The sequence below is a fragment of the Equus caballus genome, chromosome 4 (assembly GCF_041296265.1).
Source record: "Equus caballus isolate H_3958 breed thoroughbred chromosome 4, TB-T2T, whole genome shotgun sequence".
NCBI classification, from domain to species: Eukaryota; Metazoa; Chordata; class Mammalia; order Perissodactyla; family Equidae; genus Equus; species Equus caballus.
Genome location: NC_091687.1, coordinates 95,712,261 through 95,736,272, shown reverse-complemented (window position 1 = coordinate 95,736,272; position 24,012 = coordinate 95,712,261). Strand labels below are relative to the sequence as shown.

The following is a 24,012-nucleotide window of genomic DNA, read 5'->3' as shown; positions in this document are numbered from 1 at the left end:
ACAAAGCTAGACCAGGGCAGGAGTTACTCGTAAGGAAGGAGGTTTTCACGCATCCTTAAATCATTTCCCATCAGTGGTTGTCTCCCATGAGGAGTGTTACTTTGCTGGTCTGCAGTGTAATCGACCAGGGGTTTTGTGCATAATGAGGAGACTGGAATCAACTCATTTCCGTAGCATCCATGTGACTCTGATTAGCCACATGACTCAGGTACCCCATGCATTTTCTGCAGGTGGCGCTTCAGCAGCCACCTGTGCCAGGAGACCCAGAGGAAACAGGAGAACAACAATAATTTGCTTATGGGCACTCTGCTCCTGAAAATTTGCAAATTCAAATTGTATTCTTGTTGCCTTGAGTGCTGCTGCTGCTGCTGCTGCTGTTCTTTTGTTCTCGTTCTTGTTCTTCTGCCCTCCTCTCCCTCCTCCAACTCTTCCCCCTCCTTCTGTCCCTTTAGTAGTAGACCCGAGACACTTTTCAGTAGTGTAGCTAGAATGCTTTGCTTTCCCTTATCCTTTGTTATTTGCAGAATAATTGATTGTCAAACTTATTTAATGTTCCAGACCATGTTCTTTCCTCAGGCAGAGGAAAGCCAAGAGTAATTAAAGCATCTGCAAGCAGGGTAACTAAACCTGTCGGCTGGGATCTAGACTACGAGCTTAGCGGCTATAGTACTGCCATGTTCTGGGTACTTTGTTGGTGTCTGACAACCCTCTGGATACCCCATGTTGAGTGAGCAGAGCCATCGGGGAGGCAGGAGAGAGCTTCTTTCCTGATACTGCCCCTTCCAAGGTGGTTGCCTGCAGTCCTTCCAGCCTCCTTTGGTAGCAGCAACACCTTATTCCTTCCCATCTTCCTGCCACAGTTGGCTCAGAAAATAGATGTCAGCAGGGGCAGCCATGGATCGGAGGTGGCGAGGTTGCCAGCAATCTCCGCCAGCGCCTTTCTTCAGGGAGGGACTCAGGGCCTTTACACTTAGATGCTTTGAGAGACGACTTCACAGATTGGCTTTGTTTTCATAAGTTTCCCTCAGTGTTCAAACCCAAAATTATTCCTGCAGATCCGCCTTCTCGTCTGTCCTTTGTCGAGAGGCCTGAGCGTGCCTAGCTTAGATTCTATGTGGTACTGGCAGTAATGAATCGAGATCCCACCGATTCCTCTCTCTCCCTGCTGCTTGTTTTTTATTGCTAGAGGAAAGATAAACCTCAAAAAGTATTTGCATTGTGAATTTAAACTGGTACTGACTGTCAGAGAGGCCAAATGGTATAATGCTTACAGGCATAAGCTCTGGCGCCAGACTACCCGGCTGTGTGGGCCCTATTGATCTGACCTCAGGCAGATCACTTACTGTACTTCAGTTTTCTCGTCTGTAAAATGGGAATAAGAATTGTACCTATTTCTTAGGGTCATGAGAATTAAATGAGTTGCTATTTGCGAAATGCTTGTGAGAGCCCCTGGCGCAGAGCAAGTACTAAGATCATATTAGCTGCTGTTGCTGCTGCCGCTGCTGTTATTATTATTGGGTGTAAAAGTTAGACTTGTCTTCTTGCTTTCTGGAAGATTTGGGCAGAAACTCAAGTAGATTAGTATAAATTTGTGCCTCGGATAGAAGCCTAAATTGACTGTCCCTTGAAATGCAGACTCTTTGGCAGTCGAGAAAGAATGCTTGTTTTTGTGTGTGTGTGTGTGTGAGGAAGATTGGCCCTGAGCTAACTCTGTTGCCAACCTTCCTCTGTTTTATGTGGGATGCCGCCTCATCATTGCTTGACAAGTGATACTAGGTCCACGCCCAGGATCCAAACTGGTCTACCCTGGGCCGCTGAAGCAGAGCACGCAAACTTAACCGCTACACCACGGGGCCACCCCGAAAGAATGCTTGTTTTGAACTTCGACCTAACTTTAGATGTTGTCTCTGCCTCCTAACTGCTAAAGTAAAAATGTAAAAAAAAAGAGAGTGTAATAATGCCTACATTGCTGGGTTATAAAACTTAGAAATAACAGAATAAAGAGCCTAGTTCATATTATATATACTCAATATGCGTCAGCTATTATGATTATATTTTGAAGAGAAAATCTAAGCCACCCTAAGTCATGGAGATACTTGGTGGGTCAAAGGACTGTTGACGAAGTTTGTTGTATTATTGAATGTTTAAGATGAAATTTTAAGTTTGCTTTGTAGTATAAACAGTTGCAGTGTTTTCTTTATTTACATATACTCTCTTTGCTACCGAGGACCTCTTCAGGACAGACAATGATAACATTTTTTCTTGTGTTTGAATTGAACGTTGTAGAAATCGGCTCTCAGGAGGAAGTGTGCGGTCTGTAAGATCGTGGTCCACACCGCCTGCATTGAACAGCTAGAAAAGGTGAGACAGCGCCACCTGCTGCTAGTTTTGCTACCTTGCAGGTGTTTGGACTTCAAAAAGACCAGGTGTCCATTTCTATTTCCAAATTTTGAAAACAATCCCCTTTGAAAAATCTAGACATCCAACATTATTACCAGATTAATACCGGAAAGACAAGGCTTAAGATTTATTCACTCTATTGTTTGCTGAAGTATAATTTGATATCATTTTACGTTGACTTGGGAAATAGAGAGGAAAGCCTGGTATGCGCTAATTTTCTTCACAATATTAAGAATTGTTATTCACCCACAGGATTTTCCACAAGATGCTTTTTCTTAAAGATGAAAAAAAAATCCATAAGCTCTTTAAAATCCTTGTTTAGGTATGTCCGACCTTTGTGAGTTTACTTCTTCCTAAAGTGGCTGCGAAGGACAAAGCCAGGCCAGAAGCCGGCTCTCATTCCTTTCTCAGAGCAGCACTCCTGCCTGCACAGCATTTATGTGTGGGTGGGGCTGGTGGTGACATCCTGGTGGTGTCTTTCCTCCAGAGGAGGTGGAGTCTGCGTAGTCCGTTTATCTGTCACCTAGGGAAGTGAAAGGCTCCAACCGTGGGTTGTCTGCCATCCTCCTTCCTTCCCCGCCTCCTGCTCCATTTCCTCGTGCTGTTCTCTGTGCATTATCGATGCTCTTGAGCTGCTATGTGTGGAAATATTTGAGTCCCCTGTGACATTCGTTTAGTTTCACTGACATATTACCAGTTGTTGCCAGCTGATATTATGTGGGAATGACTACTAGTATTTTATCTTAATATTTTTTTGCTGTCCCAACCACATTTACTTATGTCCTTCATTTCTGCACTCCTTTCACCTCATCTAGCAGCTAAAGAAGATGTAAATGTATTGGGAGATCTCCCCATCTGAAAGAAAGGCAGTGCTGAATGCTCAAATATAAAGTGATTTTTGGTGTGTGTGGAAATAATCATTTCTCAAGTTTATATTTTCCTACTTTTCATATCTGAAATACAGCTGGATGATTTCAGCTGCCATATATTTCCTCTGACTCTTTATTATCTCAGTTTCTCAAATTTACAGTGTAAGAGCATTATTGTTTAAAGATACTTTGATTTCATCTGTGAGAATGAAGAGACATGGAGTGGAGATATTGAATCACTTGGAATCTCTGTAGATTATCTAAGGTGATGGCTTCAGAAGAAATCATCCTTATTCTTGGGGGATTTTGTTTTGTAGTCTCGATATCTGTCATTGTTGGTTTTTTTCAGATAACTCATTCTAGTGTGATGCTTATCCCTAATATAATGCACTTTTCTTTTTAAATGACAGATTAATTTCAGATGTAAACCAACATTTCGAGAAGGGGGCTCAAGATCGCCAAGAGAAGTGAGTATTTCAGAGCTCTATTTCAAATACCACCTTTCCTTTCCCATTTATTCATTCGATTTGTAGATGTTCACAGGGATTGAAAAAGTCTATCTCCCTCCATTCCACATCAGTTTCTTGTTAATACATCAACAAATACAGCCAATAAAATCCCCCAGTCTTTTCAGTGTGTGTATACTGCCCTGTGGAATTCCTACTGTGGAAGGTATTGGCGAGCTAAGGTCTTACTGAATGAACCAGAGAGTAGGGGCAGGGGTGGTGGTAGAATTGAAGAGGTAAGAAAGAAAAAGCATTTTATTGTCTCTAGATCCATTTTAATTCCATTTTAAAATTTTGAGTGGGTAGACGTTATTCAGGGGGAAGCATAGTTACTGAGTATTCCTGTGAACACTGGAGTCAGACGTCTGGTTTCAAAATCAGCTCTAATGCTGTCTGATTTTGGGCATCACACCTAATTTCTCTAAATCTCAATATTTTCATCTGCTAAATAAACAAATGAACAAACAAAAAATAAAAATAATAAATAAATACACAGACACATATATATAAAATTACATTTAGTGCTCAGCCCCTGACCTTACAGAAGACAGACAGGTAAACAGGAAGTTACAGTGAAGAGCAGTTGCGGCTCTGTTTGTGGTAAGCAGAGGTCATGACAGGAGGACAGACAGGAGGAGAGCACTCAGACATATTTGTTTGTTCAGCTTTTATTTTGGGGAGACCAAGCCCAGTGTAGGAAAAGTTAGAGGTTGAGATGGTCAGGAGAGGATCTCAGCCCTCCTGGGTTAGCCTGGGTAGCTCCAGGCCCCAAATTGCCCTTCCCAATTGGCAAAATAAAAGCCTGCAATTAACAGAACCCATCCTCCTTAGAATAGAGTTGAGCCTGCCCAGCTGTTAGCATCATATATGGTTCTCTCCATAAGAACAAGTGTGGTAAAGATAACTTTTGGAAAGTATACTTTCTCCATTCCATTTACATTCCCAGTGAGATTACTTTCATTTCCATGTAGAGATTTACCTCCTTGGAAACTCTCCCAGCTCATGTACTCCTCAAACTAGCCCTGTGTAGTGGTGAATCGGAGAGAGGGAAGAGGTCAGAGGAAGGGCTTCTTGGAAGAGGTAGCAACTAACTGAGACTCCAGGGAGTCATCTAAGTGAAGGTTGGGAGGAGTTAGGAGGTGAGTGAGAGCCTTCTAGACAGAAAGAACACATGCACACAAGCACAAAAGTGACATAAGAGAATGTAATGAGTAAGACATGAGATCCATGAGATGGGCAGGAGCTACTCCCTGAGGCTCCTTGTAAGCCAGGCTACAAGTTGAGTGTTTTCTCATCACAGTCGGTGGGGGTGGGGCATTAAACTGTTTTAAGCAGAATATATTAGTCTGGCTACAGGGTGGAGGGAATAGCATGTAGTTCAGGAGTAGCAATATTGGAGGAATGGAGAAAATTTAAGGAGCTATTCTAGTAATCTAAGCAAGAGATAGTGATCTGAACTAAGAGTAACACTGGGGATGGAGAAAATTGGTAGATATGAATTTGAAGGCAATAAAATTGACAGGATGTAGTCCTTGATTGGATTTTGGACACAAAGACAGAAGATCCCAAAATAAACCAGGCTTCTGCCCTGGAAACCAATTAGATGTTGGAAAATGAGTTGATTTGAGGATGGAGTGGGGAGATGATGAGTTTAGTTGTAAACTCATCTCAAGTTTGAGGTGTCCTTGAGGCCCCTGATTGGAGATGCCCAACAGAAAGCCGAGGGGGTATATGAGTTTGGAGTTTGTGAGGAAGATTGAGCTACAGGTAAGACATTTGTGAATCATGAGAATACCAGGATAGTAATTAAAGCCATGAGAATACATGAAGGGGTAGAAGAGGAATAGATGTCTGCATACAAAGAGGATCACTGACTTTTTAGTGACAGTTAATGAAAAAGGACACTGTGAAAAAGAATGCTCTCATTGTTACTGACCGATAAAAGGAGATTGGGAGAAAAAATGGAAAGACAATATGCTTGGAGTGGAGGTTGCTGAGAGAGGAAAAATAGTTGTCCCCCTCGGTTGTCCTCTCCCAGTGTGCTTGTCCATTCTGACAGCAATAGGAAGATTATAAGTCGTACATAGGGTGAGGGAAGTCTAAGAAAAATGATAGGGTTGTGGGTACCCTCGATGCCACCCAAGTGCGCTATAGCATTGGCCAGAAAACAACTCAGTGATAGCTCAAATGAAGGAGAAATTTCATTTAGGAAAATAGATGGACTAGTTTTGTGTTTTAAGATGGAGTTATGAATTTCCTACCAGGGGATCCATATGTCTACTTTTAACTCCCTGTCATTTGATCTCTCTCTCTGGATAGATAATTGTAATTGCATGCTCATTTTACTACTGTAAAGTTTTCTGTTTTTTTTTTTTTTTTTTTTTTGAGTTCAGTAGCTGTATCACTTCTAATCTATGAAGCTGGATCCTCCATAAATGGTTTGGACACCTTCTGTTGTGATCTTATCTAGAACTTGATATTTCTTCTTTTCCTACATTTTCAACTCCACCCCCCTTCTAGATTATTTTCATCACCGTAAACATGCTCTATTATCTCCTGTCTTAAACAAACAAAAATATTCCTTAACTGCCAACTGTGTCTTAAGTGCTGCTCTGATTCTCAGTTTTGCGTTCATTGCTAAACTTTTGGAAAGTGCTATCTACATAAATTGTTTTCAGTATGTCACCTCCTAGTCATTTTAACCTGTTCTGATCTGATTTCTACTCTATCAATTCACTGAAATTGCTTTTTGTCAACGTTGCCAACATCACCCTGATGCCAAATCCATTAGATATTTTTCTGTTCTTTTCTTATTCAGTCTTTCAAATGTATTCAAAATATTCAATGTTCTATCCTTCTTGAAATGCTTTCCTGTCTTGACATCTTTGCTCATTTTCCTCTTATTTCACTGGATAGTCCTTCTCACTCTTTTTCATTGCTTCCCTCTGATTTCTACATATTCCTCTGGGCTTGGTACTTAGCCATGTTCTCTCTCTGCATACTCTTGTTGGGAGAGCTCATCCAGTCTCATGGCTTTAAATATCATGTCTAGGCTGACAACTCCTGACTTTACATTCCTAGTCCACACTTATTCTTGAAGTTCCATTTGACATGCTCATTGAATGTATCACAGTCATTTCAAATATGACGCATTAAAAACTGAACTCACTATTTCTATCACCATAACACTATTTTTTTCCAGTTCTTTTGCACCTCAGATAATGAGATGGCTATTGATCCAGCTCCTCAATCAAGAAAACTGAGGGAGGGGGGTCGTATCGATTCCTTCTCTCATATACTCCCCACATCTAATTCATTTGCCAGACCTATCAATTTTGTTTACAAAATATATCTTCAACCATCTGTTTATCTCCATTTCCATTGTCAGTGCCTTATACTAAGACACCATGATCTCTCCCCTTTGACCACTGCAGTAGCTTCTCTGTGATTCCTTTATTTTCCCCTTCAATCCACCATGATTTAAGGGTGATCTTTTAAAATCAAAGTTGGATTATGTTGTTCTCCAGCGATTTCCATCGCATTTAGAGAAAAACCACACCCCTTGTCTTGGCATGATAAGTCAGAAGTCCTTCATTCGTATTTTGGCTCCAGCCTACCTCTCCACACCCATCTGGCTGCCACATGGACCCTTAATTCTTGAGGCACGCGTCAAGATATTCCCCACCTTTAGATACTTGTGTATTTTATTGCTGTCCTGGAAATCTCTTTGCATGGCTTGCTTTTTCTTATAGTTACCTCAGCTCAAATATCATCCCTTCAGAGGTCTTCCTTGATGGCCACCTCTAAATAGGTTGTACATTGTTCTTTATCAAAGTGCCCTGTTCTGCCCCTTGAGAGCACTTCGTATTTTGTAATTATTTATGGGCATTATTCATTTGCTTGTTTGTTGTTGTCCTCTTGTTGTGTAAGCTTTGGGAGGTCACTCTTGGAATTTGTCCCAAAGGCATTGTACTAGGACACAGAGGATGCAAGCAATGAATATATGTTGACTGAACGCATTTATAAAGGGATTAATTTCTCCCAAATGTCTAAGAACTCTTGGTCCAAGACAGCAGTTTCAAGATGAAACTTATGACAATGGCCCATTTGAGATTTTTAATTGAGACTTTAGGTAGTTTACTTAATCTAAATAAAAGAACAATCACTTTAGAATTAGTTTGACCTAGGTTCGAATGACATCTCTGCCTGTTTTCTACCTGGTGGTGTCTCTAGAGCTGAGATCTAGAGCCCGGATTGTTAATCACCGCACCCTGTGCTCTGTGGAGTGTCTGACACTTGGAAGTTTTTTAAATGAATGTTGGTTGGATTTCTCTAAGTTTAATCTTTCTGAACCTCAGTGTTCTTAGACATAAGCTGTATGGATTGGTCTGTAATTTCTAAGATCCTTTCAAGAGCTCTATGAATAATATTATGAATTGAAATGGCTGTTTGAAAATAATTGAGCAATTATAGTTCTGCTAACAATACTGAATATGAACGCTGAAATAATGTATCACTGAGGTTTTTAACACTCATGAGTAATAGCCCTTTCCTTACCCAGTTCTTGAAGATAGTATATGAATAATTCAGAGATTATTGGTGAACAATAAAAAGATGCTACGGTCTTAGAAGCTTTGTTTTGCTCTTCATATTTGCAGTGTAAGAGTCCTGAGTCTAATTTCAGTTCAGCAAACTTAGGAGATATTAATAGTCAAAAGGAAATAGTGTGAAAAATTAAAGTGCTTGGGAAATAGGATTAGAAAACAGCAGTGATTCCTTAGATATATTTTCCCCCCTGATTGATAAAGGCAATTGATGATCTTCCAAAAGGGTGACTACATGATTTAATCGTCAAAGAAATTAGGTTGAGAATTCCATTCAATTCAACACACATTTAATGGATGTTTACTTTGTTAAACTGTTTAAGTAGTGGTAAAATAAATTTATACTGGGGCAAAGAAGACCTTGAGTAGAGGATGATTGGCATCTCAAATTAGAGAGCTATAGATTGGAGGCAGTTACTTGGTTTCTTCTATATTAGTGCTTTTGTTTAAGTTACTTTATCTATGCCTTAATTTCCTACCTAGTATTTCCTGGGAAGGATGATATTAAAAATGTTTAACAATTTGCAGAGTCATAAATATTAATATTTAAATCAACAATTTAAAAATCTTCTCTTTTCTTCCCTAAATAAACTAAACTATATGGTATTATAAATCTGCTTACCAAAGAGTATATGTTACAGCACGAATGATTCATAAGTCAGTCATAATTTCTAAATAATTGTTACTTTCTGGAAATTGTTGGTTTAATCTTTTGATTAGAGCTGTCACTAGCTAAATAATCCCATGAGTCAGCCATGATTTCACATAGGTAATTGCATCAAATTCTCCCAATGTTTCCCTCCTTAATTGATAGTCATTAGGTGATTTATAATCTCCATAAGCAGAGAATTTCTCTTACCATCAATGATACTGCTCATTTGTCCTCAGCTTCTGCTAAACTAACAGTAATTATAGTAAATTTCTCTCTTATAATACTGTCTGACTTTTTTATATTTTCTGTATTTCCACTACTGACAGCCATTGAAATCATTTATTGAAGGAGCTTGAACCTGAGCTTTCAAAGCAGAGGAGAGGCATTAGTGTAAGAGCATGGGCTCTGCTGACAGCCTGCCTGTCTTTGAATCCTTGCTCAGACCCTTCTGTTTGAAGTAACTGCTCTGTACCTTAGTTTTGTAATCTGTAAAATGAGTACGATAATGATAATTCAAGTAAAACCTTCTGATAATATGTCCTACAATAATATGAATTGGGATATAGGACAATTGATAGCTGCCTCCAGTCTTCCCCAGCCCTTATTCCTAAACAGGCAGTGGGTTAAAGCTCTTATCACTCTAGTGGGTGCAAAGATGACGAGGTCAGCCTCACCTGTGAAGTAGAGAGGTGGAGGAACCAATACCTTCATCCTCAGTAGAATTTTTGCACTGAAATGATGGTATGGACACTGATAATTGGGCAGGCTCCTGAACTTGCTACCACTGTCCTGAAAGCCACAGACAGCCATGGGACCCAGAATTGTCTATGTTGATATTTAAGCTTGCGTAGATGACCACCATCAGTTGGGTGCAGCCCAGTCTTCTGAGTTAGCTGGGGGAACCCAATGGTATTGCCCAGGCAACATGATTTGTTTTCAAAAGAGAGCTCATTGGGACAGAATCCTGGAAACCTGTTACGCCAAAAATTAACATTCTAGTTGCTTAATAGTGAGGAAGTAGAAATGGTCTCCAGTGTTGAGGGGGTGGAGTGGGGTGGGTGCTAAGGCAGTCAGGGAGGAGCTGGGGGATAGTAGGGGCACTAAACTGCAATTTACCAACCAATATAGAAATATTTCAATATCTTTAACAACTCATGGGATTTACTGATACATATCAATTGAACAGCACCTCTACTCATGAAAATTCTCTCAAAATTAAAATTATTACATGTAAAGCATTTAAAAAAGTGCCTGGTACACGGTTAGTACTCAACAAATGTTAACTATTATTATTACATTCTTTTTGAGACCAATTTAAAAATCGTGTCCTTGTTTTATTAAACTGATGCAATGAGAAAAGACAAAAATTAGACTGATTACTTGGACCATTATGCTTCTTTATATCTTATTATAGTTAAAAGGCCATTATTATTCATCCAGGATCTTTGTTTAGTTTTAATTTAAATTGATTTGACATTATGAAGAGAAATAGAGGTGGCATTTTGGGATTGATAATGCTAACGCTTGTTAGAGGTGATTTTGTCATTCTGAATTTCATGTCTTGCTAACATTTTTTTTTTCTCGACACTGATCTATTTCCTATGTACCTGTACACTTAGAACAGTGCCTGGCAGATAAGTAGGCATTTAGTAGTTGACTGAATGTGTATTAAAGGACCTTTTAAAGGGAAAGTGTGGATTGTGGCCTGACAATAGGCATGTTAATCTCAGGTAAAGTACGTTTTCTAAGAAAAGGGCAGGAGAAAAAGAAGTAGCAAGTATTTTAGGTGTATTGGCCTAAGAGAGATGGATTGTGTGTAAGTTGTGAGGGTTCTCCTGCACCATTAAGCCTGAAGACAACTTTTCTTCTTATACTGTATCCTAACAGCAGTAGTGATGGATGCTCCTTGACTCTGTGCCTTAGGAGACATTATCTATTTGGGAAGAAAAGGACTTTCTGTGTTTCCTACAGCCCGAGACAAGAATAGACCTTGAAAGCTGGTCTAGTTCAGAGCACCCAAGGACAGTTTAAATACACTATTACTGCAAAAACTTCATGACATACCCACATCTCTTATCTTTATCAACTCTCTCCTTTAGCTTTTCTCTTCCTTCACTTTTGCTAGTGAAAATTCTCACCATCTATGTCCTGGTTCAGGAGATTCATTTCTTTCAGAGAACTTAATTTCTTTAGGTTCTTTCTAGCTTGAATATTTAGTACAGTGCCTGCCTGACGTATGAAAAGCATTAAATACATATTTTTTTAAAAAATTGGACATTGTTGTTTTAGCTTCTCCCCTCATCTTTTCAGTTCTCTAAGGATACTTCTTTTACCTGCCTCAGTTTCCTTCCAGTATAAGGTCCTCTGGCATGCTCACACATCTGCACAGTGTTTACTAAGAAGAAAGCGGAGTAACGGCAATTTTGATATGGCCATTTGCCACGAGGAAGACACAAAGGGAGGACAAGATAAATGGTTTCTACAAATCTGAAAGATCGCTGGAGATGGAGAGTTAGCTTTATTTTTCCAAGTGGATTCATGTTTATTGTTAAATCATCCATACACATTTGTGTGCTAATATGGGCTTGGATTATGCTTTATGGAAATCTGTATTCTTAAGTCATTTTAAAAACTAATATTGGGGTTTGCAAATTTAAACATATTCATTTACTTTCGTCTTCCCACAGAATTTTGTGCGTCATCACTGGGTGCACAGGCGTCGACAGGAGGGGAAATGTAAGCAGTGTGGTAAGGTAAGGCTCCAAACCCCATGGCCATCACAGGAGGCTTCCCAGGCCTTTGCAGGCACCTGAGGTAGATGAGTCCTGCCACCCGAGTCTAGAGCTCAGTACGTCACTTCCCTTCCGAAAGGCTTTATTTCTCTAGCTTCCCTTTCCTTAAGAGGCATTTTTGTTGTAGAACTCACTGCAAGAGGCAGTGGTCTTAAGACAAGGAATTAGCACATTTTAAGACAGATGGATGCACGTTTAAGGAGGATTTCATTGTTGATAGTTGAAATAACAACACTTCCTATCTTGTTAAAACCCCCTCCTGAGGCCTACTGGCCTATCATATTCTTTGATCACCAATAGAAGATCAATGGGTTGTTGAACAACACCGCTTCCGTTGATATATTATCATGGATGAGCAGAACTCTGTAGAAGAACAGCACAGAAGTAGGAAATGTGTCGCTCTCCTAGGGCATTATCCACTTCCTGGAAAGAGATGCTTTTCTCCTCTGTGGTTATTTTTGTCTCGTCTCTATCTTAGTATGACTGGTTACAGGCCCCTTGGGGTGTGGGGCTGCTGGGAAAAGTGAGATGGGGATCTGATAGCTGCGTGCTGTGGAATTCCATAGATTCCGTGTTATTGACCCCAACGGATTTGGGTTATGGCTTTTTTCAGTGTACAGAGGTCTACTTTAGGAATGAAAGGATCTTCTGGGAAGGTTAAACTGGTGATGAATCACACTACAAAGATTTTTCTTTTAATGATATCACCAATAAGCTGGGCTCAGTAAAGGGAAGTTTTGATTTGCTAGAGAGTGAGATAATTTGAGAGCATATATTCCTTATCAATTAATTCTTAATTTCTTTCTTTACTCATGAGTTTCCTTTCAGTCAAGCACTGGGGTGAGTTGAGCAGTATAGCATTTTTGACAACAGAGGGATACAAGGAAATACTGGCTGCCTGAGGTAGAGGTGTTGAGGGTGAGAGAGACCTGGAAAAAGTCTCATTAATTTTTCTGTTTTTCCCAGTGCCTGGAAAAAAAAATCATACTGTAGCCATTGGTTACCAAGTTTTTCTTTGAAAGGCTACACACCTTAGCCTCAAGGATATGGCCATCTGTTATAACTGGTTATCTCCTCCAGTTCAAACCAGTGACTCTCAGCTGGTTCCTTTCTAGCCTGTAAAGAGGACAGATGAAATAGGTTGAAAGGGGGAGGAGGTAAAAACAAGGAGATGAGGAGGAAGGGAGAGTAGAAAGAGTCATACCCACCATTTTACTTTGCCGGGAAAAAGGAGGTCAGCCCTCGACTCTCACATGACCTTCCTTCATTGGGTTCATCTACCCTTCCCTTTCTGGTATTGCCTTGGGGCTTATGGATTTTCTCTTACTTAGTGGACTGTAGACTATCTACAACTTCCCCATTATAATGTGTGTTTGTGTGTGTGTGTGTGCACGCGCGCATGTGTGTGTGTATGTAAGAGAGAAGAAACAGAGAGGCACAGCTAATTTTGAGGGCAGAGATGTGAAGGGTGGGAAGGATCTAGATGAACAGGTTCTTCACTTTGGAAAAATATATTCACTGGAGAACAGTAGCTGGCACCTCCCTCACAACTTTTGAGCCATAAAAGAGTTGGAGGAATTTTATTAAAAGAAAATCAATAAACATTACATATATTGTGATAAGTATTCCCTAGCGTCTATTACATTTCCTCCTCTGGCCCTGTCTTCTATTGGCGTCGTCAACTGAATGGGAAGAACTGGACTTCCTATACTCTGAGTTGCTGCGACCATGTCTCCTTTCCTGCCCAGTGTTCTCAGGCAGCCATCTTGGAATGCTCACAGCTCTGTGCTTGTCACAGCTATCAGCAAGAAAGTCAGTGATCCCAATTCTTCACATAACATTCTCATAATCATGTACAATTATATTCATTTCCTGTGTTTATAATCTAGCTACTTATGAGTTCTCAGAGCCTCAAGCAATTATGGCATGATATAGTCTTAGACGCATGTCTCCTTGCTGTATGATAAATGACTCTTCTTTAACTCCTGGTTCCTGCCTTGGATTAGAGGAAAACTAGTGGCTCAGTTTCTATTCACAGATTAAGTGATTGAAAATTCATTTCAAACTTTGCTGCTATGCATAATTTTCATCAGTAGGGTTGTACATTCTTATGTATCCAGAGATTTCTAAACCACCCCCCCCCCCACACACACACACACATCCCTATACACATTATTCCATAATTTTCCCATTGGGATGGGGTGAAAAATACTTCACTTGGCAAAACGTTTTTTTTTAGAACTGGTGGTTTGCAAACTTTTGTAGTTGTTAAGGAGTGTTTACGGTTAAAGAGTGTTTGTGGTTTCAATTTCTACTTTTAAAAATCAAGAATAAAGTAAATATTTGGACTGATTTTCTCTCAAGCTTTGAATATGTCTTTGGCTGAGTGTGTGTGGCATTTAATGAATATCAGACGAAAGAGCTCAGGATTCAGTTGCCCAGTTGCTGTAACATTTGCTGACTACTACAGGCTGAGATGTTTATGAGAATTACATAGTTTTATTCATAGTCCAACATTATGTAAGAGTCAGGGTCCAGGCGGAAAAGAGATGGCACACTCACACTCAAATTATATGATTTGATGAGTTTTTAATAAAGAGAATATTTAACATGTGTGGACAGAGTGTGGAGAAACTGCAAGTGATACTGAAGAACTCTGAGACTAGTAAGAGCAGGGAACTATGGTCCAGCCAAGTCAGAAGAGGCAAGGAGATGGAGAGGACCTCTTCAAAGGACTTATAACCTTTAGTCAGGAGGCTTAGCCAGGCTGAGGTGACCTACTGTCTTGAGGAATAAATATCCCAATATCACTCACCTTTAATCTCTGGTGGCCAAACCCAGTAGAAACCAGAGCATGAAGGATACTTTCGAGGCAATCCATAAAAGTCAACTTTTTACAAGGGGGTGTAAGGTAGAGAAAGATAGAGAGTGGATCTGCAGGGGCAGTGGGTTTAATCTGCCACATATTGTTTAATGTAAAGCTGTATTCAATCAATGGGTAAAGGCAGGATGCATACTTATTCTGCAAATGTACCTCTTAGTGATCTTCACCACATACGTCTACATACTGCATTCATTCAATCCAAATTCACTCAACACTGAGTTATCCTTAGTACTCTAATTCATCAATATGTTGAGAAAAAGTATAGTCATGATTATAACTAATTTGACTTTCCTTTTTGAAGGAACCAAGCATGCAAACTCAGCAGTGTACCAATTGTGGAAATATGCTTGTAAATCACAATTTGAAACTTTATCTCTTGTTTCTTCATTTATAAACATATGTAAAGTTATAAAAATAAATGAGTTAACTTTTTTTGTGTATGAGAAAGATTGGCCTTGAGCTATCATCTGTTCTAGTCTCCTCTACTTTGTATGTGGGATGCTGCCATAGCATGGCCTCAAGAGCTGTGTAGATCCGCTGCTGGAATCTGAACCTGTGAACCCTGGACCGCCAAAGCAGAGCACGCAAACTTAACCACTATGCCACTGGGCTGGCCCTAGAGTTAGCTTTTTGAAACTCAACATTTCTGAAATTTCAAACAGCAAATCTTGAAAGCAGTTTTTAATACAATAACACATAGTTAAACTTTGTCCTACATTTGTGATACCTTCCAGTTTCCTAACCAAACATGCCACGACATCATGAATTATTTGTCCATAAATCATATGGACTTTCATATGTAATTAGTTTAAGTAAATTAAACAGCATATTGCATTAATTAAATGGGAAAATGCCAAAACTACTCTTTATTCTAATGATTGTTGTTAAAAACTAATTTAAAATGACCTTATGGTCAACTTTAAATATTTTAATATTTAAAACATATGCATCTAAACAAAGTATACTTAATAGCATTTTTGTATTGCAAAAATCACAAAATGATTAAAAACATTCCATGAGGGTACAGTTGAGATATTATATGAGTTGTGAAAGAAGAGTACAGAGTCTAAAAATAATGGAAAATATTGAGCTTTTGAGGATGTTTCCTTATCAACTTAAAGCACCATTCTCTGCTGATCTGAAAATATATGTGCCCTGGGGGTCAGCTTTCAAGAGACCCTGCAAGGTTAGGGACAAGACATGGAAGTTCAAGGATGAGGATCCATGCACTGGTTAGACAGGTTTGGTTATTTGCCTGTCCGTGTGTTTGTCCAGCTATAACAAAGGAGAGTTCTGCTGTTAGCCTCAGGAGGACCATTGAGGAGGTGTAGAGGGGGTAATACAACAAGGGCAAAGAGATTCTACCTCTCCATGGAGCCCCTGCCAACATAGCTGCCGGAAGCCTGACTTTTCCTTCTGTCCTTGGCTGAGTATCAAGAAAGGAGACAAGGGCAACCACCATTCTACTCTCTGCTTCTGTGCTTTGACTATTTCAGATTCCTTGCATAAGTGATATCATGTAGTATTTGTCCTTCTGTGCCTGGCTTATTTCGCTGAGAATAATGTCCAGATTCATCCTAGGAAGGGGGAATGGGGAGGTATTAGTCAAAGGGTGTGAAGTGTCAGTTATGCAAGATGAATGAGTCCTCTAGATACTGTACAGCACTACAGTGCCTGTAGTTAACAATACTGTATTATATACTTAATTTTGCTAAGAGGGTAGATGTTATGTTGTGTTCTTATCACAAAAAGCAATTTAAATAAGGAGGACAGGAGATAACTTTTGGAGGTGATGGATCTGTTTATGGCATAGATTATGGTGATAGTTTCACAAGTGTATACTTATCTTGAAACTCATCAGGTTGTACACATTAAATATGTACAGCTTTTTGTATATCAGTCATTCCTCAATAAAGTGGGTTTTTAAAAAAAATTTTATTTTTCCTTTTTCTCCCCAAAGCCCCCCAGTACATAGTTGTATATTTTTAGTTGTGGGTCCTTCTAGTTGTGGCATGTGGGACGCTGCCTCAGCATGGCTTGATGAGTGGTGCCATGTCCATGCTCAGAATCCAAACCGGTGAAACCCTGGGCTGCCGAAGTGGAGTGCGCAAACTTAACCATTCGGCTGGCCCCAAAAGTGGTTTCTTTTCAAAAAAGCGGGGAGATGGGGATTAAGGGCTCAGAAGCAGTGCTCCCTGCTGCAGTGCCCAGGTGGCTAAGTCACTCAGTTCTCACGTGTAGAGCTGTTTCTACTGCCACTGCTCCCCTGGTCTTTGGCGTGGTCAGTGTCCTAGTAATTACAGCTGATGTGATTCTCTGGTCACTCTGGTCCCCATTGCTCTTTCTTCAGAAGTGTAGGCACTAGGATTGTGCAGAGGGAGGAGTTGAACTGCAGTGGAACCACAACAAAGGCTGCAGCCAATCCCATAAGGAGCTGGAATAGCCCCTCAAAGTTACCCTGCCTTCACCAATCATTGGATGTGCGCTGTCCTTGGCCAAGGTGACTCTTTTAGGCTTAGGGCAATTCCTAAAGATGGAAAGGTGCCTCCTTTGAGAGCCATCAACCTCCAACACTCCTATCAACTAGAGGAATGAGATGAGTGAGAGGCCTGTTACTATAAGAGTGGGTGATATAGGGAGTCTGGACTATCTACTCATGTATCTTGTGCACTTTGATGCTTTTCACGCCAGATCCCAGATGTTCCCACTTGAATGTAACAATGATTGCAGCTGGGCCTACCCAACCTTATGAACTCGTGATCTCACAGAACCCAGCTTATGACCACCTGGTAATTTGTGGTCAGGTATTCCTCCACCGGAGCATAATAACATGCCAGGAGCTGTTTTTTGAAAATATTCAGTTCTTTCCTGCAGATAGCACACTTTTGTTTTCAGAATCCTAGTGTCTATGTTGTGATTCTCTTATTGGTGCTTGTCATAAACTCCACAGGGCATCTTTTCTCCTCCCCAGTACCTCTAATAGCATGGGGTCTGCTGGGTTGTACGGCCCAAGGGATGGGCTCTACTTTCATTGCAGACTGGACTTGCTGCAGAGCACTTTTGTGCTCTGGGCTCCACTCTAAGCTGGCAGCAATTAATATTGTCCAATAAGGGAATTGGGGCAATATCCCCAGGAGTGGACTATGCTGCCTCCAGAGCTCAAAGAGGCCTGCAAAGTGCTGTGCTTCATTCTTAGCAGTCAAAAATGTAATAATTTGTCCTTTAGATTAGACAGAATATTCTAGCATGCCCTGGACCACTGAACCCTTGAAGCTTCACTGATGTGTAGGACCTCTGATTCTTCATAGGACTTGTCCCCCCACCTTCTGTTTTACCAAGACTTCCAATGTACTTGCCATTTCTTGCTCATCCACTTTAACATGATGCCATTGATAGGGTGGACCAAGTGGTTTTCTGCAGAGTGTTCATATGGTTCAGGCCCCTTTGTGGTACATTTGGATAAAATTCAGAAGAGTTAAAAGTGCTGGCTCAAGACTGTAAAAGTTTACTCTTGAGAAATTCTGCTTTATCCAACTTTAAGTCCTGCCTCCTTTTGTCATGTACCCTCAGGACCCAGTCTCATACACACTTTCCCATTCCTGCTGGTATATATTGGTTAGGTCCTGTAGCTAGATCTTTTGAGATGTAGTCCTTTTTCTCCTTTAGAAGCCTCTACACTTTCCTGGATGGGCACATTGGTGTGAAAAGGATATTAGGTCATTTGAGATACTAGCAGGAACAGTAGATGTAACCCTAGGATGGCATTTGTAAACTTGACCAAAAAGCAGTCCATGTTAAGTAGAAATGGCAGAATTGCTGTGATAGAGGAAGGAGCCACCAAAATCTCATGGAAATAGGCATGCTAGAGTTGCTATATTAGGCACAGCTGGAAAACTCATCAGTTGACTGTTAAAAACCCCAAAGTGAGGTCAAAACTATTTCTAGATAGCAGAATCCTTTCTTTCTCCAAGGCATACGTTATATGATGATATTACTATGACATAAATTCATGAAGCCTGGAGGGACAAAATCTGAGTAACTTTCATAAATTTTGTAATTCTCTTTCTCAGCTGTCTGGGGGCTGTTACAGCAAAAATAGTCTCAGTTTACACAAAAAGAAAATGTAGATAGTTCTATCAGCAGAGGAGCATTTCCCTCAATTAGTTAAGGGTAAAGAGTACAGCCAATTGTTTCCTGGAATGTCGTATCATCAGCAATATTATAGATTATGTGACTTCTCTGAAAAGCTGGAATGATTTGCTGTTGGTACGTGTGGTAACATCAATCTTATCTTTTAAAAAAGCTGTTTTTGTTAAAAACAATTTTTCCAAAAAACCAGCTTGGTGAATATTATCAGCACTAAAATTATAATTTTTATTGGTAAGGTTGTCATTTATGGGTCAATCAGAGCTGGAAATTAATTTTCATGGATGATCATTATCATAATTGTAGCTGGTTGCATCATTATGAAAAGACTTTCCTTTAAGGAACTTCCCTGATATTCTAGAACAAAGATAGAAACCCAACAGTTCAAGTTTTGTATGCAGTTTGGGTCATATTGACTAGAACACTAAGTATCTGTATAAAGCATTTTTGTCCCAGAATCAAGATGTTCATAAAAATATGAAATGTTAACATCATAGTTAAAATAGCTAACATGTAAATTAAAATATAAATCAGTAGCCATTGTTTTAGGCTTAATTCTAATTATACCTTAATTCCAAGGTCCCAGGTGAAGCTGTCTACTTCCATAGAGTCGTCTGCCTCTGCAATGGAAAAGTTCTGGATATCTTGTTTTAGGCTCTTCATACAGTCTGACACATTTGTAATGTGTACTACTGAGTATCCTGTGCCCCAAATTTTGTTTTTTTTCCCCCTCAGGAGATTCAATTTATGATCTGTAGCTTGTAGCAGGGGCTTTCAGATCGATTAATGGAAAAAACAGAAACTGTCTGAGGATAATAAGGCTGATTGGCTCTGATTAATGTATTGTAATTACCAACATTAGAGTGGAGGAATGCAGAATGCTCTATTGAAAAATAACAAAATGTCAATCTATGTGTATAAGTCAGTGATTATCCTGAAGCGATAGCATATTATGGACAATAAGGGCACTGATAAATTTTCAGAGCCTTTAATCAATGCCATAAAATATAATTACACCAATAGACAAGAATTTAGATTTTTCAAAGATAATTCAAATAAAGTATCTGTAGCTTCACATAATTTGCAGCACTGTCAGAAGCTATAAAGATATTGCTTACTGTAATTCCATTTATAAAGACACTATTATAATTCAATTTAGATGACCACATATGTTTACATTTTGAAAATCTTGAATGTTTATAAAAAATTTTAGCTTAAGACCAGTAAAATCAGTATAGCAAACTTAGGAAGTTCAAGTAAATTAGGATTTCAATGAGTAAATAAACCCTAATCATGCACAGACTAGGATAGTAGTGCTGCCATTTTTAGAGTGTGATAAAACCAAGAAAAGCCATATTACAAAACTAGCCTCATATGCAGTGATTCACATTGCGAGGCAAGGGTACACATACCAGTGGAAAACTGAATAGTTCGTTGAGGGAAAAAAGTCATGGTGGCTTTGCTACTTAAAGATTGAAAGGTGCACTCTGAGTAGGACAGAATTGGTCCATAGTCTGAGATATATGGTTAAAACTGGGGCCATTTTAGTCAGAAAAAAGTTTTCAATTAGATTTGTGTGATCCTGCATGTGGTTCGCTCAAAGGTCAAATAAGTGCCATTTTTTTTTGGTTAGAAAAAAGTTTTCAATTAAGCTGGTATGAGTCTGCCCCTGGGTCACTCAAAGGTTGTAGTTATTTATCAGCTTCAGCTGCTGAGATGCTCATCTGGCACAGTTTCTCAGCTTCAGCGGCTTGAAAGCTGTTGCACTGAAACAGCACAACCAGTTTGAGATCGTCTAGCAAAGTTCTGCTCTCACTGGGGAAATTTCCTTTTACTTTAGTGAATTTCAAATCGCTGTGGTATTTATTTCCCATTGGATACATTTACAAGAGTGGTATAACAGTTTTATTTTAAAAGTTCGCTTTCATTTTGCTAGAAATAATGAACTTTGCATCTAATTAAACCTATGATGAACATTTTAGATATTAAATATAAAATATGTAAAAGAGTGTACATAGTTTTCAAATAGGATAGGGAGTATTTGAGCAAAAATGTTCGAAGCTCTTTGTTTTAAGATAATATTGATTTAGTCTTATTTTTAATTCCTTTGGGTTTGCCTTTTTGCAATACTTCGTGAGCCTTGAACGTGCGATTGGATGTGGAGAGGTGTATTTTGTTGTTGTTTAAAGTTTTGGAGGCAAGAGCGGTATCGACTCTTATGTTAGGTCAAATCAAAAAGGGAATCAGGTCAGGAGATTCCCTCACTCAAACTTCAGTTAAATACGTAAACAATGAAATAATTTCAGTTTGTTTCAAGTAAAGCCCTTTTTTCTGGTTGCTGCCAAGGCCATAAAACTGAGTTCCTTCGGTGTATGCCCTAGATTGCGGAAGAAAAAGAGACAACAAAGCTTTAACTGCTCGTAATAAGTGTTTAAACTTTATTCCAAGGACGGAACTTGATTAAAAAACTCAACCAAAAAAAAAGTGACCTTATTCCTCAAGGTTCTTGGTATTTATAATTCTCAAGTCAGTTAGATGCAGAGCATCTGACCTCACATTCCTATTTTCTTCTTTGATAATGATGAACAAAATAGCCCTTAATCACAGAGTCGGTTGAAATTCAGTCAGGGCATCTGTCAGTGCCATAATATCAGATTTGGGCCAGCATTTAAAATTGGGTAATTAGGAATCTGGCTCTTTTTGCTGTGCTGAGATCCCAGTCAAAATCTCCCCATTGCAGGTGGTCTGTGGGAACTTGGTCCATGAAGGCTCTGATGTGGTTCTATTTCTGTCTCAATGTCAGACGATAACCCTGAAGCCATGGCTGCTGTGACTCTGCCAGACTAGAATCCAAAACAAAGCGCAGAGCTGATTACCACTGGGCTCATTTCCAAGGGACCCACCACAATTCTGCATCAGCACAGTGCCCAGCGCCCCAGTTGTGGCTGGACTTGTTGTCTGTTTATGGTATCAGCCTGGCTGTCAGGACTACAGTGTCTGTTTCTCCCTGAAGCCAGAAGGCCAGTATTGAGCAGAAGGGTGGGCTAATACACTCACTCAGTACCATCGAATAGAGTATTGCTTGTCACGTTAGACACTGTAAGACTTTGTCAGCAAGATGGTGGATGAGGTTCCAGTTGATAGATCTTAGCAATAAAATTACTCCTTCATTTATACAGTATTATAAAGAACTTTTCAAATACCTTGCCTCGTTTGATGCTTATAACTACTCAGTGGTGTAGGTGAGGTTTGTATTTTGATTCCCATTTTCAAGTGAAGGGAGAAATCGGAAAGGTTAAACGATTGATCCGAGAACTGTTCTCAGCTGTGCCATCTCTCCATCAGCTTCATTTTGATATACAATCATGATGTATGAATTGATGGAATAGTAGCTGGGTAATAGCATTTAAGACTGTTTACTAGGACGTTTGATACAGCAACATTCAGCAGATTTCTAGTTGTTGCTACTGCTGCTGTCATGCCACCAATTCTATCACATTGATTTTCAGCCATGCAGCATGTCAATATCACAGACTTAAAAATGAAGATTAGAATCCTATCATGTTTTCTGTGTCCATGGGGGTTGGAGGAGGGTGCAGGGAAAGGGTGGTTTCGGTTAGGAATTTGAGATAGCATTAAGTTTGTAATTGGATCAATCTGTAATCGGATGACTTTCTTATTCAATTAATCAGAAAATATTCATGTCATGCCTATGATGTTCAAAGAACTATGCTAAGTTGTGGAGACCTATTAAGAAATATTACAAGGACTTCTCTCAAAGAGCTTATAATTCTGTTAGAAAGATAATACATGTGCACATAAAATAACCAGGATCTTAGGGCAGCTGTTCATTAATACCAAGGAGAGTAAGGTAGTAAGGCCTATTGTTTAGGAGGAGAGATCACGGTGAAATGAGGTGATCTTGGAAGACTTTTTTACGTTTTGTAGTGAAAGTAAAATTCAGATGCTGTACGTGAAATAGTGGTAGGCATTCTACTTGGTGGGTTGGGAATAACAAAACAGCAAAAAAAAAGTTGGCAAAGTGGGCAAAAAAATGGAAATATAAAAGAATAAAGTTGTGGAATATAATTAAACCCATCTCACTATAGACAGGAATTTATAATAGTGAGGAGTGGGAGATTGATGTAGAAAAATTGGCTGGGAAAATTATGGATGGCCCTGAATGCCAGTATGAATAGTTTGTTCTGTAAACTTGAGGAAAGGAGTAGTTATTTGAGTATTTTGAGATGGAGGCTGATATGTGGAACAGCATTTTCCCTGGTGGCAGTACCCAGGATAGAATGAAGAATACAGGGAGAAACAAACTGTCCATGGAGAGACAAGTTAGAAATGGAGCAGATATCCAAATATGAAGAGCTTGATGCCTGCTGGACATGGGGTCCAGGTGGGAGCATCCAGCTGTGCAGCCAAGATTGTCCTCAGGAGTCCCTGCTCAGGCACTGCACCAGCTTCAATATACTTCTTATTGGCTGCTAGCTTCTTTCCTCGCATAGTCCAATTGTTGCTATAGCTCTAAAGAGAAATTCTATTCGGTTTTTATTTTTACCCAGTTTATCAAAAGTTGCTTGAGAGATGTTGAGGAACTTTTCAAGTGACTCTCATGTGAAGTCTTTCCTGCATATTTGATGCCATCTTATTTCACATTGAATAGTTTATGCCTCATCTTTGAAAGGACCTGCATACCTAACTCTTTGGCCACTGGACTTTGTGTCCTCTCTGTAAGCTGTTTCTGTCAGGCAGTTCTAACTCTCAGGTGTTGCATGCTCTGTGGGTTGTTGCTGGCCACCACTCCAGTAAACATGCAGACACCAAACCTGTTCTAATAATTCAGTCCATGTGTGTTTTGCAAACAGTGCATCCTTTTGTAGGGGAAATGATACTATCGTTGACAAAAGGAGGCATAGCAAGACTCATTGTTTGGAGGGACATGAGAGTGTTAGGGGTCCTGAAGACCACCCCAGTTTGGATGATTCACTAGGAAGACTCATAGCATATGTTACTCACAGCTATAATTTATTACGACAAAAGGACATAAAACAAAATCAGTAATGGGAAAGGCACATGGGGCAGAGTCTGGAGGAAGCCAGGAGGAGCTTCTAAAAGGCCTCTCCTAACGGAGTTTCATGGGATGGGTTTAA

General features: G+C 39.7%; 1 protein-coding gene across 12 annotated transcripts in view; it reads left to right on the top strand.

The window, feature by feature from the left end:
• The window catches only part of DGKI (diacylglycerol kinase iota), a 423,828-nt gene that overhangs the window by 178,833 nt on the left and 220,983 nt on the right, over nt 1-24,012 (top strand). For all 12 annotated transcript variants that reach the window (XR_011438274.1, XR_011438273.1, XM_070265910.1 and 9 more), the window contains exons 4-6: nt 2,287-2,361; nt 3,680-3,736; nt 11,719-11,784. Coding sequence is in view for 10 of the 12 variants with exons in the window: in XM_070265910.1 (XP_070122011.1) it covers nt 2,287-2,361; nt 3,680-3,736; nt 11,719-11,784 (198 nt within the window). In the remaining 2 variants the exon portion in view is untranslated. The remainder of the gene's footprint in view (nt 1-2,286; nt 2,362-3,679; nt 3,737-11,718; nt 11,785-24,012) is intronic.